Source organism: Pseudorca crassidens, chromosome 4 (assembly GCF_039906515.1).
Source record: "Pseudorca crassidens isolate mPseCra1 chromosome 4, mPseCra1.hap1, whole genome shotgun sequence".
NCBI lineage: Eukaryota > Metazoa > Chordata > Mammalia > Artiodactyla > Delphinidae > Pseudorca > Pseudorca crassidens.
Window position 1 is genome coordinate 131,363,102 of NC_090299.1, and position 13,388 is coordinate 131,376,489.

Consider the following 13,388-nt stretch of genomic DNA (forward strand, 5'->3'; position numbering starts at 1 on the left):
AGTGAAAAGAAAAAGAAAAGTGGAGTTCAGTAACTGGGCTTCACTGAATGTGTCTCTAAACATTGGGAGGTAAGACAAAGAAACGAAACAAACTGAATTTGACAGGTGTAGCAAGCTGAGTAACGGCCACCAAAGAATTCAGGTCCTAATCCATGGAACCCGTGAGCCCTAGCTCATATGGGAAAAGCATCTTTGCCGATAGGATTAAGTTACGGATTCTGAGGTGGGAAGATCATCCTGGGGCACCCTAACTGTACTGACAAGTGTCCTTATAGGAAGGAATCGGTGGAGATGACACAGAAAAGAAGGCAATGTGACCATAAAAGCAGAGATCGAAGTGACAAGCCACGGACGGTTGGCAGAGGCAAGAACTGGATCCTCCTCTAGAGCCCCTGGAAGAAGTGCAGCCCCACCAATGCCTTTAACGATAGCTTCCAAACTCCCACCCCCTTATAATTTCTCTTACTGTGTAAACTTCCTCAAAGCAGATTTCTTTGTTCAAAGGTGGCAACTGAAAGAGAGTGGTACATACATACAATTTATACTGTCGAATCAAGAAAGAGTGCCAACAGACGGAATTCCCTGGCGGTCCAGTGCTTAGGACTTGGCACTCTCACTGCTGTGGCCTGGGTTCAATCCCTGGTCAGGGGACTAAGATCCTGCAAGCTTGCAGCCAAAAAAAAAAAAGAGAAGAAGTGTGCAAACAGAGCGTTTGGAAAGAGGAGTCCGGAATATTATCAGTCCGCACTCTCCTTTGCTGGGGGCAAAGCCTTCAAATGCAGAAGAGCCAATCCTGAGTTCCCGACTCTATCTCCAGATACACCTGCTGATAAAAACAAGGGCACCCATGCTCAGCATATCGCCCTGAACCTTTAAAAAAGCCAGCTTCCTCCAGACTTGCTCCCAGGTGGCGCAGCTCACGGGACTAGAAACTATAGGTATGGATCCTCCAAGCAGCACCATGTCCATCTGGGGGACGCAGCTCCTGTTCCTGAGCTGCCTCATGTTACTGACTTCCCTTCTACTCAGACATAAGGTTGATGTCGCAGATGAGAAAAATGACCAATCTGTAAGCTACTTTAACAGCAACCAGACAGTAACTCCACTCAGCAGTTATGGTGACTCCTCAGAAGTCTACCATGCTACAAGCTGACCTTGACCATCCCTAGCAGCAGATATTGTCGTCTGTGCGTCAACAGGGGGACAAAAGTTTCTGACTTCAAACCAGATCAACCATGTATCGAAAGTGACAACATACAGCAGGACAAATGTGCTGAGAATAACTTTTGATGTTAAAAATGGTCCTTCCTGTGAAAGAGATGACACACTCATCCAAAACCCTTCTGTCACCACGTCTGGTTCTTTAACCACTGTTTGTACATCATCCCTATAAGGAGAGGTGGCTTATAGCTCTACCCATGAACGCCTCACCTTCGTTATAAAAATGAGATGACTCAGGCATGATTTGTTTAATGACCCACGCACTCAGCCTGCTTCCTTTTATAGTCTCATAATTGGATTTATAAAAAGGTGAGTAGAAAAAAGCAAGTCACCATCCAAAGTTATGTAACATTTGTTCCCTTTAAAGGAAGGGGAAACCAACAGGTATAGTGAGAGGTACTAACCCAGTGCATCTCAAACTTCAGTATGAATCACCTGGAGAGCCTCGGACATAAATGCAAGCCACCCACCCCCAACCCCGCTTCTCATTCAGCAGAACGGAGTGTGGTGTGATCTGATCTGAGCAATTGTAATTTTTTTTAACATCTTTATTGGAGTATAATTGCTTTACAATGGTGTGTTAGTTTTCTGCTTTACAACAAAATGAATCGGTTATACATATACATATGTTCCCATATCCCCTCCCTCTTGCATCTCCCTCCCTCCCACCCTCCCTATCCCACCCCTCTAGGTGGTCACAAAGCACCGAGCTGATCTCCCTGTGCTATGCGGCTGCTTCCCACAGCTATCTATTTTACATTTGGTAGTGTATATATGTCCACGCCTCTCTCTTGCTTTATGGGGAGGGGGAAGGGTAAGCTGTGGCAATTGTAATTTTAACAAACTCCCAGGTGCCGCCACTGCTGCTGGTCCTCGGACCACACGCTGCTCCAATGTAATTGAAATGTGGTGACTTAAATGCTAGTATATTACAGCTCACCAGAGGAACCCCTGCTAAAACTATCTGCAGATCCAAAATTCAACATAAAAGCATTTTCTCTGAAATAGTATTGAATGATCTTCCTGACCTAAACTAAAAGATCTGTTACCCTGATGATATCATGTCAATATATCTGTTAAACACCTATTAAGGTTTCATTTTATTTTACTTTGGCAGTTTAAAGCAGCGCTTTTCAAAATTTCCCATGCATATGAATCACCTTTGAGGGTTTTATTAAAATGCAGATTTTAATTCAGCAGGTCTGGCATGATGCCTTAGAGTCTACATTTCTTACAAGCTCCCAGGGTGAAGATTTTAGTTTATCACTGTAAGTCCACAGATTACTATGATATCTCCGTTCTCAAAATACATCAGATTCAGGGTGATACTTCTTTCCAAGTGCAATTTGCAGTACTGAGTGATGCCTGAGATATAAGCAGAAAAGAAAAGTGGTTTGAGAAAGGTGTACATGGTGAGGATGTTGGAACACTACCCCGACTGCTTCTGCTGTCAAGGTTCACCAGTGTTCAGTGAGTGACTGCCTAAACATAGGCCGTAATTCTAAAACTTGGTGCACAAATCTGAGTGTGAGGGCTGTGCAGGAGTATTCTGGCTCCAGACACGAGATAGGTTACACTATTATTTTTACAAAGAGCTGCCCCTGCCTTTAAAATGGTCATAGGAATCAGGACAACTGTGTTCTATGCCTGAAACAAGTGCATTATTGTGCACTTGATTCAACCTGTTCATAGTTTTTCAACTTGAGCCTGCCTGCCCACTGAATTAATTCCCCCTGAGACACACTGACAGGAACGGTCTGGTGTTAAGGGCTGGTGGCCTCTCAGAAAAGGGATTTATAAATGTTCCTTAAAATGTTACTATACCTGAACTTATCTACCACACTGACATACTGATCTTTAAAAAATAGCAATATTTTTAAAATACACAAATATGAAATAAAATATTACAAAGCATAATCCTATTTGAGAAAAACAATTACTTGAAACCACCAACAAATAGGTTAATTGGTTAAAGTGTTAAATGTTAACATATTGACCCTTTTTACTATCTTATCATGTACCTGTTAACACTTAACTGGACAGTATCTTTTTTGAATTTTATTTTTTTATACAGCAGGTTCTTATTAGTTATCTATTTTATACATTAGTGTATATGTGTCAATCCCAATCTCCCAATTCATACCACCACCACCCCCCAACCCTGCTTTCCCCACTTGGCGTCCATACGTTTGTTCTCTACATGTGTCTCTATTTCTGCCTTGCAAACCAGTTCATCTGTATCATTTTTCTAGATTCCACATATATGCGTTAATATAGGATATTTTTCTCTTTCTGACTTACTTCACTGTGTATGACAGTCTCTAGATGCATCCACGTCTCTACAAATGACCCAGTTTCGTTCCTTTTTATGGCTGAGTAATATTCCATTGTATATATGTACCACATCTTCTTTATCCATTTGTCTGCTGATGGGCATTTAGGTTGCTTCCATGTCCTGGCTATTGTAAATAGTGCTGCAATGAACATCGGGGTGCATGTGTCTTTTTGAGTTACGGTTTTCTCTGGGTATATGCCCAGTACTGGGATTGCTGGGTCATATGGTAATTCTACTTTTAGTTTTTTAAGGAACCTCCATACTGTTCTCCGTAGTGTCTGTATCAATTTACATTCCCACCAACAGTGCAAGAGGGTTCCCCTTTCTCCACACCCTCTCCAGCATTTGTTGTTTGTAGATTTTCTGATGATGCCCATTCTAACTGGTGCGAGGTGATACCTCATGTAGTTTTTTTTTTTCCCCAGTATGCGGGCCTCTCACTGTTGTGGCCTCTCCCGTTGTGGAGCACAGGCTTCAGACTCGCAGGCTGAGCGGCCATGGCTCATGGGCCCAGCCGCTCCGCGGCATGTGGGATCCTCCCGGACCGGGGCACGAACCCGTGTTCCCTGCATCGGCAGGCGGACTTTCAACCTCTGCGCCACCAGGGAAGCCCCTCATGTAGTTTTGATTTGCATTTCTCTAATAATTAGTGATGTTGAGCAGCTTTTCATGTGCTTCTTGACCATCTGTATGTCTTCTTTGAAGACATGTCTATTTAGGTCTTCTGCCCATTTTTGGATTGGGTTTTTTTTTTTTTAATATTGTAGACAGTATCCTTTAAAGACCAACATTTAGAGATCCATAAATGCCACTACCCTCAATTACGGCTATTCAGTTCAGATTTCCTAAGGAAATGAATAAAACTTTAACACATTAAAATGAGCATATGTAAGCACTGCTGTAAAATTAAAGCACACACCTTAAGTGTACTATATGAATTTGAAATACCCTAAATTTTTAAAAAAATGTTTGCTATTGGAAAATTTTCCATTATCTTTTTTCTCCAAGGTTACATTAATATTTAAAAGACTTAAGTTAAAATTACATTTTATTAGTTTTACCTGTATACTTCCCCAATAGAATATAATCTTCCCAACAGAATAATATAGGCTTACTCAATTAACTATTAAATGAAATATTCTGGGTAACAATAGACAGTGACCCTGGTCACCTGTGTCAACATCCAGCCTATTCTAAGCTGGCTTTAGGGACCATTCCTTCCCCCTATTTAAGCCCTCCTATTCCTCAACTGGAAATTGAGGAAATCAACTGGAAATTGGATTCCAATTTTGAGTCCACTCCAACCACCAATTCCTCTTTTAAAACAGTTGGGTTGAGATTAGTTACCATTTTTCCTTCCCTTAATTAGCAGTATAAATAAAAACTTGGCTTTACTTTATTCTGGATAGACATACGAGAGTGATATCCTAATTGACCTGGGAAACACAAATGCCTCACACATTGGCTAAACCACAATGCTAAATTTAATATTGTTTCTTTCATGTTTTTTTCAAGTGTTTCCCTGTACACGTTCCCATGTCCCTGAGCTCTGAAGAGCTGGCACCAGGTTCCTTTTGTATTTCCACTCTCAACCTCCTCCCACCTCCTCCACTCCGTCCTCCAACACCACACACACACACACACACACACACACACACACACAAATTAGGCTGTGTTTTCTTCCTCTTGAAATCACCACTTCCTTTGTGAGCTCCGTAAAGTTTTCTTTGGCCTTATATTTTCCCAATTATTTCCTCCAAATAAAGCCACCAATCAAGAATGATAGCTCTTTTCATGGAAGAAACAACCATTCCTCACGTTTTGCATATATTATTAGATCCATAATTGTTATTTTAAGAATCCAAGGCTATAAAGAAGTCAATTTGGGGGGAACACAAAACAAACCAAATTACTCCAAAAATTGCCATGAACACTGCATTTTGCTTGACACTGATGGCAGCAATCCCACTTTTTAAAAGCAAGCAGTAGTAGTAATACTATAGAAATCACCCTTATAAATAAAAATCCCAATTATGTGTGGGCAAATGAAAACAACTGATAGAAATCTGAGACGAAAAAATCCAATTAAGGAAAAAAGATAACGTCCTAAGGAAAAAAGCAAATAAAAATCAAATGAGAAAAGAAAATTACAGCAATGGAAAGAAAAGACCACTTAAGGATTATAAAAGTTATATTTATTCACGATGCTACATTTATTGCATTCCCTTAGAAAAATGGAGACTATTTATGTACCCAATTTGCACATATAAAACTTTATACAAATTATGTGTAGCACATAAAGGCCTCTGGTACAGCTAAAATCCTGACACTACAATTTGGGTAATCCTGCTTCAGGGTCTCCAGTTTATCAAGTCTGTCCACAGAAAATAAAAACTGGAATTATAGTCAGTCTTGCTGCTCACACTTAGAAATTATTTTAAATATAATAAAATAAAACGTTCAATTACTCTAAAACCCAAAAAAGTAAACTGGAAGGGGATATATTTTACCAATTTCATTTTAACAGTATGACAAATTCACACCTTATTTTGGCTGGGTCTTTTAAAAAAAAAAAATCACCTTAGTTTTGACATTATTTCTAAGCTGTGGCTGCTTCAGAAGGTAATTTGTCAAAAATATTTACCGAACAATTAAAAAAAGTAATAATAATATTCCTTTTACAAAATGGTACAACAACACCTTAAGGAACCAGAAAATACTAAATGTCTTTGGCTATGTAACTAAAAGGCCATTCTTCCAAACAGAATAGGGCATATTCACCTCAGAACCAACTACAGAAACAGAAAGCATAACAGAAATATGCATAGAATATAATGAGAATTTGTCTTGCCTTTTTTTCCCATTCTACCCATATAATAAGCAAGGAGAATGCAATTTACATAATCTTCCCAGATGAGACTCAATAGCACTACAAAGATACCCAAACTTCTGCAAAGGCAAAGTGAATTAACACAATTACACAACTAAGTGAAGACTGAAGGGACAAATGTTATTTGCAATTTTCTGTTTTTTAACTTGTTTGCTTCTTTTTAAGCCTTACAAGTGTAGAAATTATAGCTGATAAACAAAAGTCACAAGCCTCACAAATGGAACTATAATATAAAAATAAATCAAATGAAACATTTATTAATAAATGAAGCCTATTTTATTACTTCAAGTGTTAATGATAAAAAATTTTCAGCACAGCTGTTGCATTTAAAAAAGTGAAACTACATACTATGTTTCTAGCTTGGTAAACAGATGAACCTGATGTCTTTGAATGACATAACAATTGAGCATTGTACAGTACATCTTATGAAGACCCGTAAATTAAAGAACTACTGGTTTAAAGTTAGTGATTATGAAACAAATATGTATTCATAGTTTCAGCTTCTTTTTTCTTCCTCGGCCATCAGGTGCTCCATCCATTTTACGTTTCTGGGTCTACAAACAAACAGAAGGATTATCTTCATCACAAGAGTCATATTAACATGAAATACATTGGAAGACTCATGATAGCAATTTATTAATAACTGCCACTTAGTAACAGGTATTACTTTTCTTAACCAGAATAACCTTAATTCTCCAAATAATCTTATCTACATATTTTACTAACATAAATACCTTAATGCTAATAATGAAGTAGATGAGTAATTCACAATTAGCAATAGTAAATCAATACACCAAACAAATGTATAACATGCCCTCTCATCAAAAGAAAGCAGTAATGAGAAATACTTTGTGAGTATACTAGACTTTCCTGATGATTATTATTAGATAACAGAATTAGATAACATTATTAGATGACTTTTCTTATAATTCTTGCCTTCATATTGCTAAGATATCATTGGTACAATAAATCAAAGTTTAGAAGTGAACAGTAAAGGTTGTAAAGGCCACTGCCTTCCTAATATTTCTTTACATATTCTAAAATTATAATGTGTACTCTCAACATCAAGTGTAGCTCTTGCCATTCACAAGACACACCTTCCCATATTCTCACAAATCCCCATACTGTGAACTACCATCATAACATGATTTTCCCCACACAATGCAATCAAGTTTAATTTATACTTTTAAAGCAATCCAAGGCCATACTACTTACCAAAAAACAAACAAAAAAAAAAACAACTAACACATCAGTGATAGCCAAGTAATGTTCAAATTCTTGAAAAAAGTTAAGTTCCCCAAGAAAATATTTACATTTTCATGAGTACTTACTGAAGGTTTTGGTCCTCTTTTCTTTTTCTCTGCCTTCTCCTTTTCTTCTAGTTCCATGTTTTCTCTTTCAATCAAGGTAATTAAAGTGTTACACCTCCTCTGGAGCTCCTGAGTTACAAACATAAATTTACATGGTAAACTTGTATCCTCCATCCGTAAGTTTTGTAATATCACTTATATACCCCCAATAGACAAAATTTTAAAAAGCAAAAGGAACTGGTAATTTTCATACACAATCCATGCTAGGAGGATAAAAAAAGGTTATCTGTAAACTTTTCACTTCATTATTTAAGGCCATACTGTTGTGTATTTTTCATAAATCCTTCCTTCACTTAGAAACTGAAGCAGTGAAAATGAACATCTCTTAATATATGCAATTCTGCTACATAGTGTCTATGCCTGAAAACTGTCATCTACCTCCAAAACTTAATATTAACAGAGCACATACTTGAGGGTCAAAATCAACTGAAACTTAATAAGAGGTATATATAATCTTTCCCTTAAACGCATTACCACTAGAATTGTGGTAGACGGTGTACCACCTGCCGTCTTTCCCAGTTCGGGAAAAATAGTCATAGAAATCTATGATGAGTTTTACCTCATCTCTCCTTAGCAGTCTACACAGGCTCCAGAAAGGATTTTAAATTATAGTGTAGAAATAGTAAATACCCCTTAAGAAAACAGGAGTCCATTTGTATCATTGCTGGCTACGTACTGAGTAAAACTGTTTTTTTCCTCTCCTTGTCATGACATTCTACACAAATGGTCACGATAAAATCATTTAAAAATATTATTGTATAGGACACAACCATATAAGGTTTGGAAATATTTGCAATAGTATATATAGAGAGAAGGTAGTACACTGCATCAAAGTTCTGTATTTCCTTTAACAGGTACACTGAGATACACATGCCAGAATGTGTTACAGATGTACTATGGCATGAATCTTCTTGGCTCTTAGAAAAGGATTATGCCTCAACTGTTTATCACAAGGGGCCATACGCATATTATCATTTTGTATGTGTGCCTTAACATGAAACACATTAGGAAATAACACGCAGTTTTAGACCATGGTATTGTACCAGTAAATCAATGTGACACTGCATCTTGTTTCACTCACCACAAAATCACTTATTAATTATATAAATTGTTCCTACTTTAAAAGACGTAATATAGAGCTTATAGCAACTGAATGTGTCTCCTCTAACTATATATTTATAATGCATTTATAGTGCAACATTCCCCAAACTAGGGTTTCATAAAACAGTAGCCTCCGTTGATGTTTACTGAAAAAAACCCCTTCAGTGGTCACATTTAAAGACTAAACACTATCCTCCATCTTGAAGAGTGACAATGTATTTTAAATATACTGAGGTAAATCCTACTATAAAGTTGTTTAAACTTTGCTATCCTAGTACATCTCAAAATTAAGACTACAGAATTGTTTTGGCATTATCATCATCCTGAAGAACACAAGATGAAGCTAATAACTCAAAGGTGGTAAAATACAGTAAGTCAGACAGAGAAAAAGACATATCATATGATATATGCGAAATCTAAAAAAACATGATACAAATGAACTTATTTACAAAACAGAAACAGACTCAAAGGCTTAGAGAACGAACTTATGGTTACCGGGGGGAAGCGGGTATATTAGGGAGTATATGAGGGAAGTATATTAGGGAGTTTGGGATTGACATGTACACACCGCTGTATTTAAAATGGATAACCAACAAGAACCCACTGTATAGCACAACCTAAATGGGGAAAGAATCTGAAAAAGAACAGATATATGTATAACTGAATCACTTTGCTATTATACACCGGAAACTAACACAACATTGTTAATAAACTATACTCTAATATCAAATAAAAAGTTTAAAAAATACATAAGAGAAGAGCAATTCATCAAAGCTAAACTTTTCTGAATTCTAATTTTAGGTCATTACAAATGGAACTTGCTGATCAGAAACAGGTTGATATTGGGAATAAAAACAAAACCTAGGATTAAATCAGTATAGTGTTTTACTACATTAAGCTCTTTTTAAATAACTCAAACTCAGCATTCTGATGGGCAGATGCGTGAGTACAAGTCCTTTCTTTATAGAAATGTGTTCATTTATAAAACCAAAAGTCAAATTTTAAATTGTGATCATTACATTCAGAAGTTAAAATTGATGGTGACATTTCCTCCTACTTAGAACCTGATTAAAATTCACATAAAAAAATTAGTCCTATCATATATAGTGATGTTAAAAGATGTGCTATTAAACAATAGAAAAAATAAACTTTGTAAGTTACTTATGACATTAGGTTTTTAACTGTGGATGTGAACTGTTTCTTAAGGAACTGATTTAAACTGTAATACAAACAATATTGTAACAAAAATTTACTTCAAAGATACAGCTGAACCACAGTTTTCTCTTAATAGAATTTTAAAAGTTACCTTAAAGAACATTAAATAACCTACTTCCTTTGAACTGTCAGAGGAAGTTTAATTCTACTACAATACAGAAAAAGGCTCCCAGTACTCACCATTGCAGTTCTGGACTTTAGAAACCAGTCAAATCTGAACTGAGGAGAGTTGCGAATACACTGTCGCAATTCATCATAAACATTTTCTTTGTCAAATCCAAGCTTGTGAAGCATACAGATCAGAAAACGATCCTCTTCTTCAGTGTAGTTTTTTCCTTTGTTAGTACCATAAGATATTCTCAGCTGATGAAAAGGTGCTTTGTACCGTCCAATCTATGAAAATCAGATTTTATATTATATAAAATACAAATCCTATATAATCTATGTTTCAAACTCGGCTTTAGTAAAGTTAGCTATAAATGTTGTATTTCACATCAACTTTCTATCCAAAGTCAGTTACATTGTAATCTTTGTTCTGAACCAACTTCAGTCTTTATTATTTTAAAAAGAAATACAGACTCAGACTTTCTGGTATACCACACAGCAAAGAGCCAATCATAGTGACTCTGACCGAGATATATCAACTGAAATACTGAGGTAAATTCTGTTGAGAACACCTATAATGTTTGAATGCTGTCCTTTGAAAAAAAAATTTATATCATCATTTCTTTTCCTTTTTAAAAGTTACTTTAAACTCTCATATTACTGAGAGGAGTTATTTTACTATCAATATTCAAAGTACCTTCGTGTCAAGTGCTTTTTTGATACTAATTCTTCTTTGAATTCTTGCCTCTCCCCTTTCAATCTGAGCCATAATCTTCTCTATGTCCTGCAGCTCATTGCATCTTTCCCAGAACACAGCTGTAGGAATAAGAGTTGGGCAGATGAGATAGGTGGGGGAAGGGCAGAAAGATAAATAACTTCTTGTTGTAAGTGCTCTATTTTACTTGCTAAGGATTAAGAAATGTTTCCATTTTCCCCACATCTAACACTAGTAAGTCACGTAATTATTTCTCAGTTTCCTTAACTATGAAGAAACCAGGAAGATAAGCTGGATGATTATAGGAAGTATCCCCCAATTCTTAGTTGTGTCTATTCTGAAGCTCTGGGCGGACCACCAGAGCTATACCCACCTGACAATCTGACTGGCTCCAGGAGACACAGAAACACATAACACTTGAAAACTTATGAAAGACAATGAAATAAAAATGAAGGAACTATTATTCAGTGACCTATTCTTGTTTCCTTGGCTACAGCTAGTGAATGGGGGTAAAAAAAAAAAATTAACGATGCCATTTTAAAGAAGGGGAGATTTTCCAATTTTTAAAAAACACAAAACAAAACAAGGCACTAGGGCTTCCCTGGTGGCGCAGTGGTTAAAATTCCGCCTGCCAATGCAGGGGACACGGGTTCGAGCCCTGGTCTGGGAAGATCCCACAGGCCGCGGAGTAACTAAGCCCGTGCACCACAACTACTGAGCCTGCGCTCTAGAGCCTGGGAGCCACGACTACTGAGCCCACGTGCCACAACTACTGAAGCCCGCACACCTAGAGCCTGTGCTCCACAAACAGAGAAGCCACCGCAATGAGAAGCCTGCGCACCGCAACAAAGAGTAGCCCCTGCTCACCACAACTAGAGAAAGCCTGCACGTGGCAACGAAGACCCAACGCAGCCAAAAATAAATGAATAAATAAAATTTATTTTTTAAAAAAACCAAGGCACTAAGTTGTAGTGAAATTAAGCTTATCAAAACAGTATTCAGAGTAAGAAAACCTGAACTTTCCAACAGCTCTCCAGAAGCCTGAGAACATTCTTATACCTATTAAAATAATAGGAGAATTACCTGAGTATTCAATGACTTCTTCTGGAGTTTTTCCTTCTACTTCTCTTGCTATATTTTCAATATCATCACGACCCCACTTCTCATTGGCTTTGATAAACTGGTTAAAATCTCTCTTATTCCAATTGGTAAATCCCTTCAAAGCGATGGAAACAAAACATATAATCACAGCACACTGAACTTGGGAGAAAAGCTATTAAACTTTACCAATGCTGCTGAGTATTATAGAAAATTTTCAGTTGCTCCAAGTTTTCTTTTTAAGTTAAGTGCTTTTAAAGTAGTAGATTTTCATGTACATAGATGAGCACTTTTAGCAATGCATCATATATTGCTTAGATAGCCAAGCAATTGAAGCTGAGTGGGAGAATAAAGAATGCTGCACAAAAAGGTGACATTTTCACTGAGCTTTCAAAGAGTAGAAGTTTGCCAGGAGGAATGAACATAGACTAAAGGGCAAAGATATAAACCAAGTGGGAAAACAGAAGGAAAATAAGGCTTTAAAGGTAGGTTAAGGCCAGATTCTGAAAGGCCTTGACTGAAACTTAAAGGATGTTATTAGAAAAGTATGGAGCAGAGATTTGTCATTGAGAATTATAACTTAGTAGCAACGTAGAAGATTCACAGGAAAGGGAAGATGGGAGTGCTGGAAGAATGGTGATCAAAAGGATACCCATTCTACCAAGGCTGGTGCAAATCCATAATCTTCTCTACCACCTCAACAACTAATGACAATCAAAATGTAGTAAACACCATATGCCCATGCTTTATGATCACCAATTATTCCATTTTTGAAATCAAAAAAATGTACTTCCTTTATATATTCCAACACAGCCTAAGACAGCACCTTACAAAATAATGTTACTAAATTCTGTGTTGATTGAAGGCTATACCTGTGTTAGAAGCTTCTCTTTTTCCTCTAATTCTTCATCATTAAGGGGTTCAGCTTCATCAATTTTAAGCTGTTCTTCTTTTTGTGCCTGTGCTGCATTTGGTAGGTCAGGATTTCGAGGCACCTAAAAATATTTTTTTTTTCCTATGTCATCAGTCAATATATTTTAGGAAGTATGCAATCAACTAAACTCTTAACCAAGTACATGACATTTCACAAATTTTTCACAATTTTTAATCCAGCCATGAAAGAAAACATACTGATATTCTGCATTTATTAAGTTAAAAACAAACCAGATTAGGGACTTCCCTGGTGGCCAAGTGGGTAGGACTCCACGCTCCCAACGCAGGGGGCCCCGGTTCGATCCCTGGTCAGGGAACTAGATCCCGCATGCATGCCGCAACTAAGAAGTGCACATGCTGCAACTAAAGATCCCACAAGCCACAATGAGGATCCCACATGCTGCA

General features: G+C 37.2%; 1 protein-coding gene across 2 annotated transcripts in view; it reads right to left on the reverse strand.

Moving 5' to 3' along the window:
- Positions 1 to 5,729: 5,729 nt before the first annotated feature.
- The window catches only part of SMARCA5 (SWI/SNF related, matrix associated, actin dependent regulator of chromatin, subfamily a, member 5), a 53,086-nt gene continuing 45,427 nt past the window's right edge, over positions 5,730 to 13,388 (reverse strand). For both annotated transcript variants that reach the window (XM_067736775.1, XM_067736774.1), the window contains exons 19-24: positions 12,923 to 13,045; positions 12,036 to 12,168; positions 10,935 to 11,053; positions 10,313 to 10,525; positions 7,778 to 7,885; positions 5,730 to 7,000 (exon numbers count right to left, since the gene is read on the reverse strand). In XM_067736775.1, the coding sequence (XP_067592876.1) occupies positions 6,935 to 7,000; positions 7,778 to 7,885; positions 10,313 to 10,525; positions 10,935 to 11,053; positions 12,036 to 12,168; positions 12,923 to 13,045 (762 nt within the window). In that variant the 3' untranslated portion in view covers positions 5,730 to 6,934. The remainder of the gene's footprint in view (positions 7,001 to 7,777; positions 7,886 to 10,312; positions 10,526 to 10,934; positions 11,054 to 12,035; positions 12,169 to 12,922; positions 13,046 to 13,388) is intronic.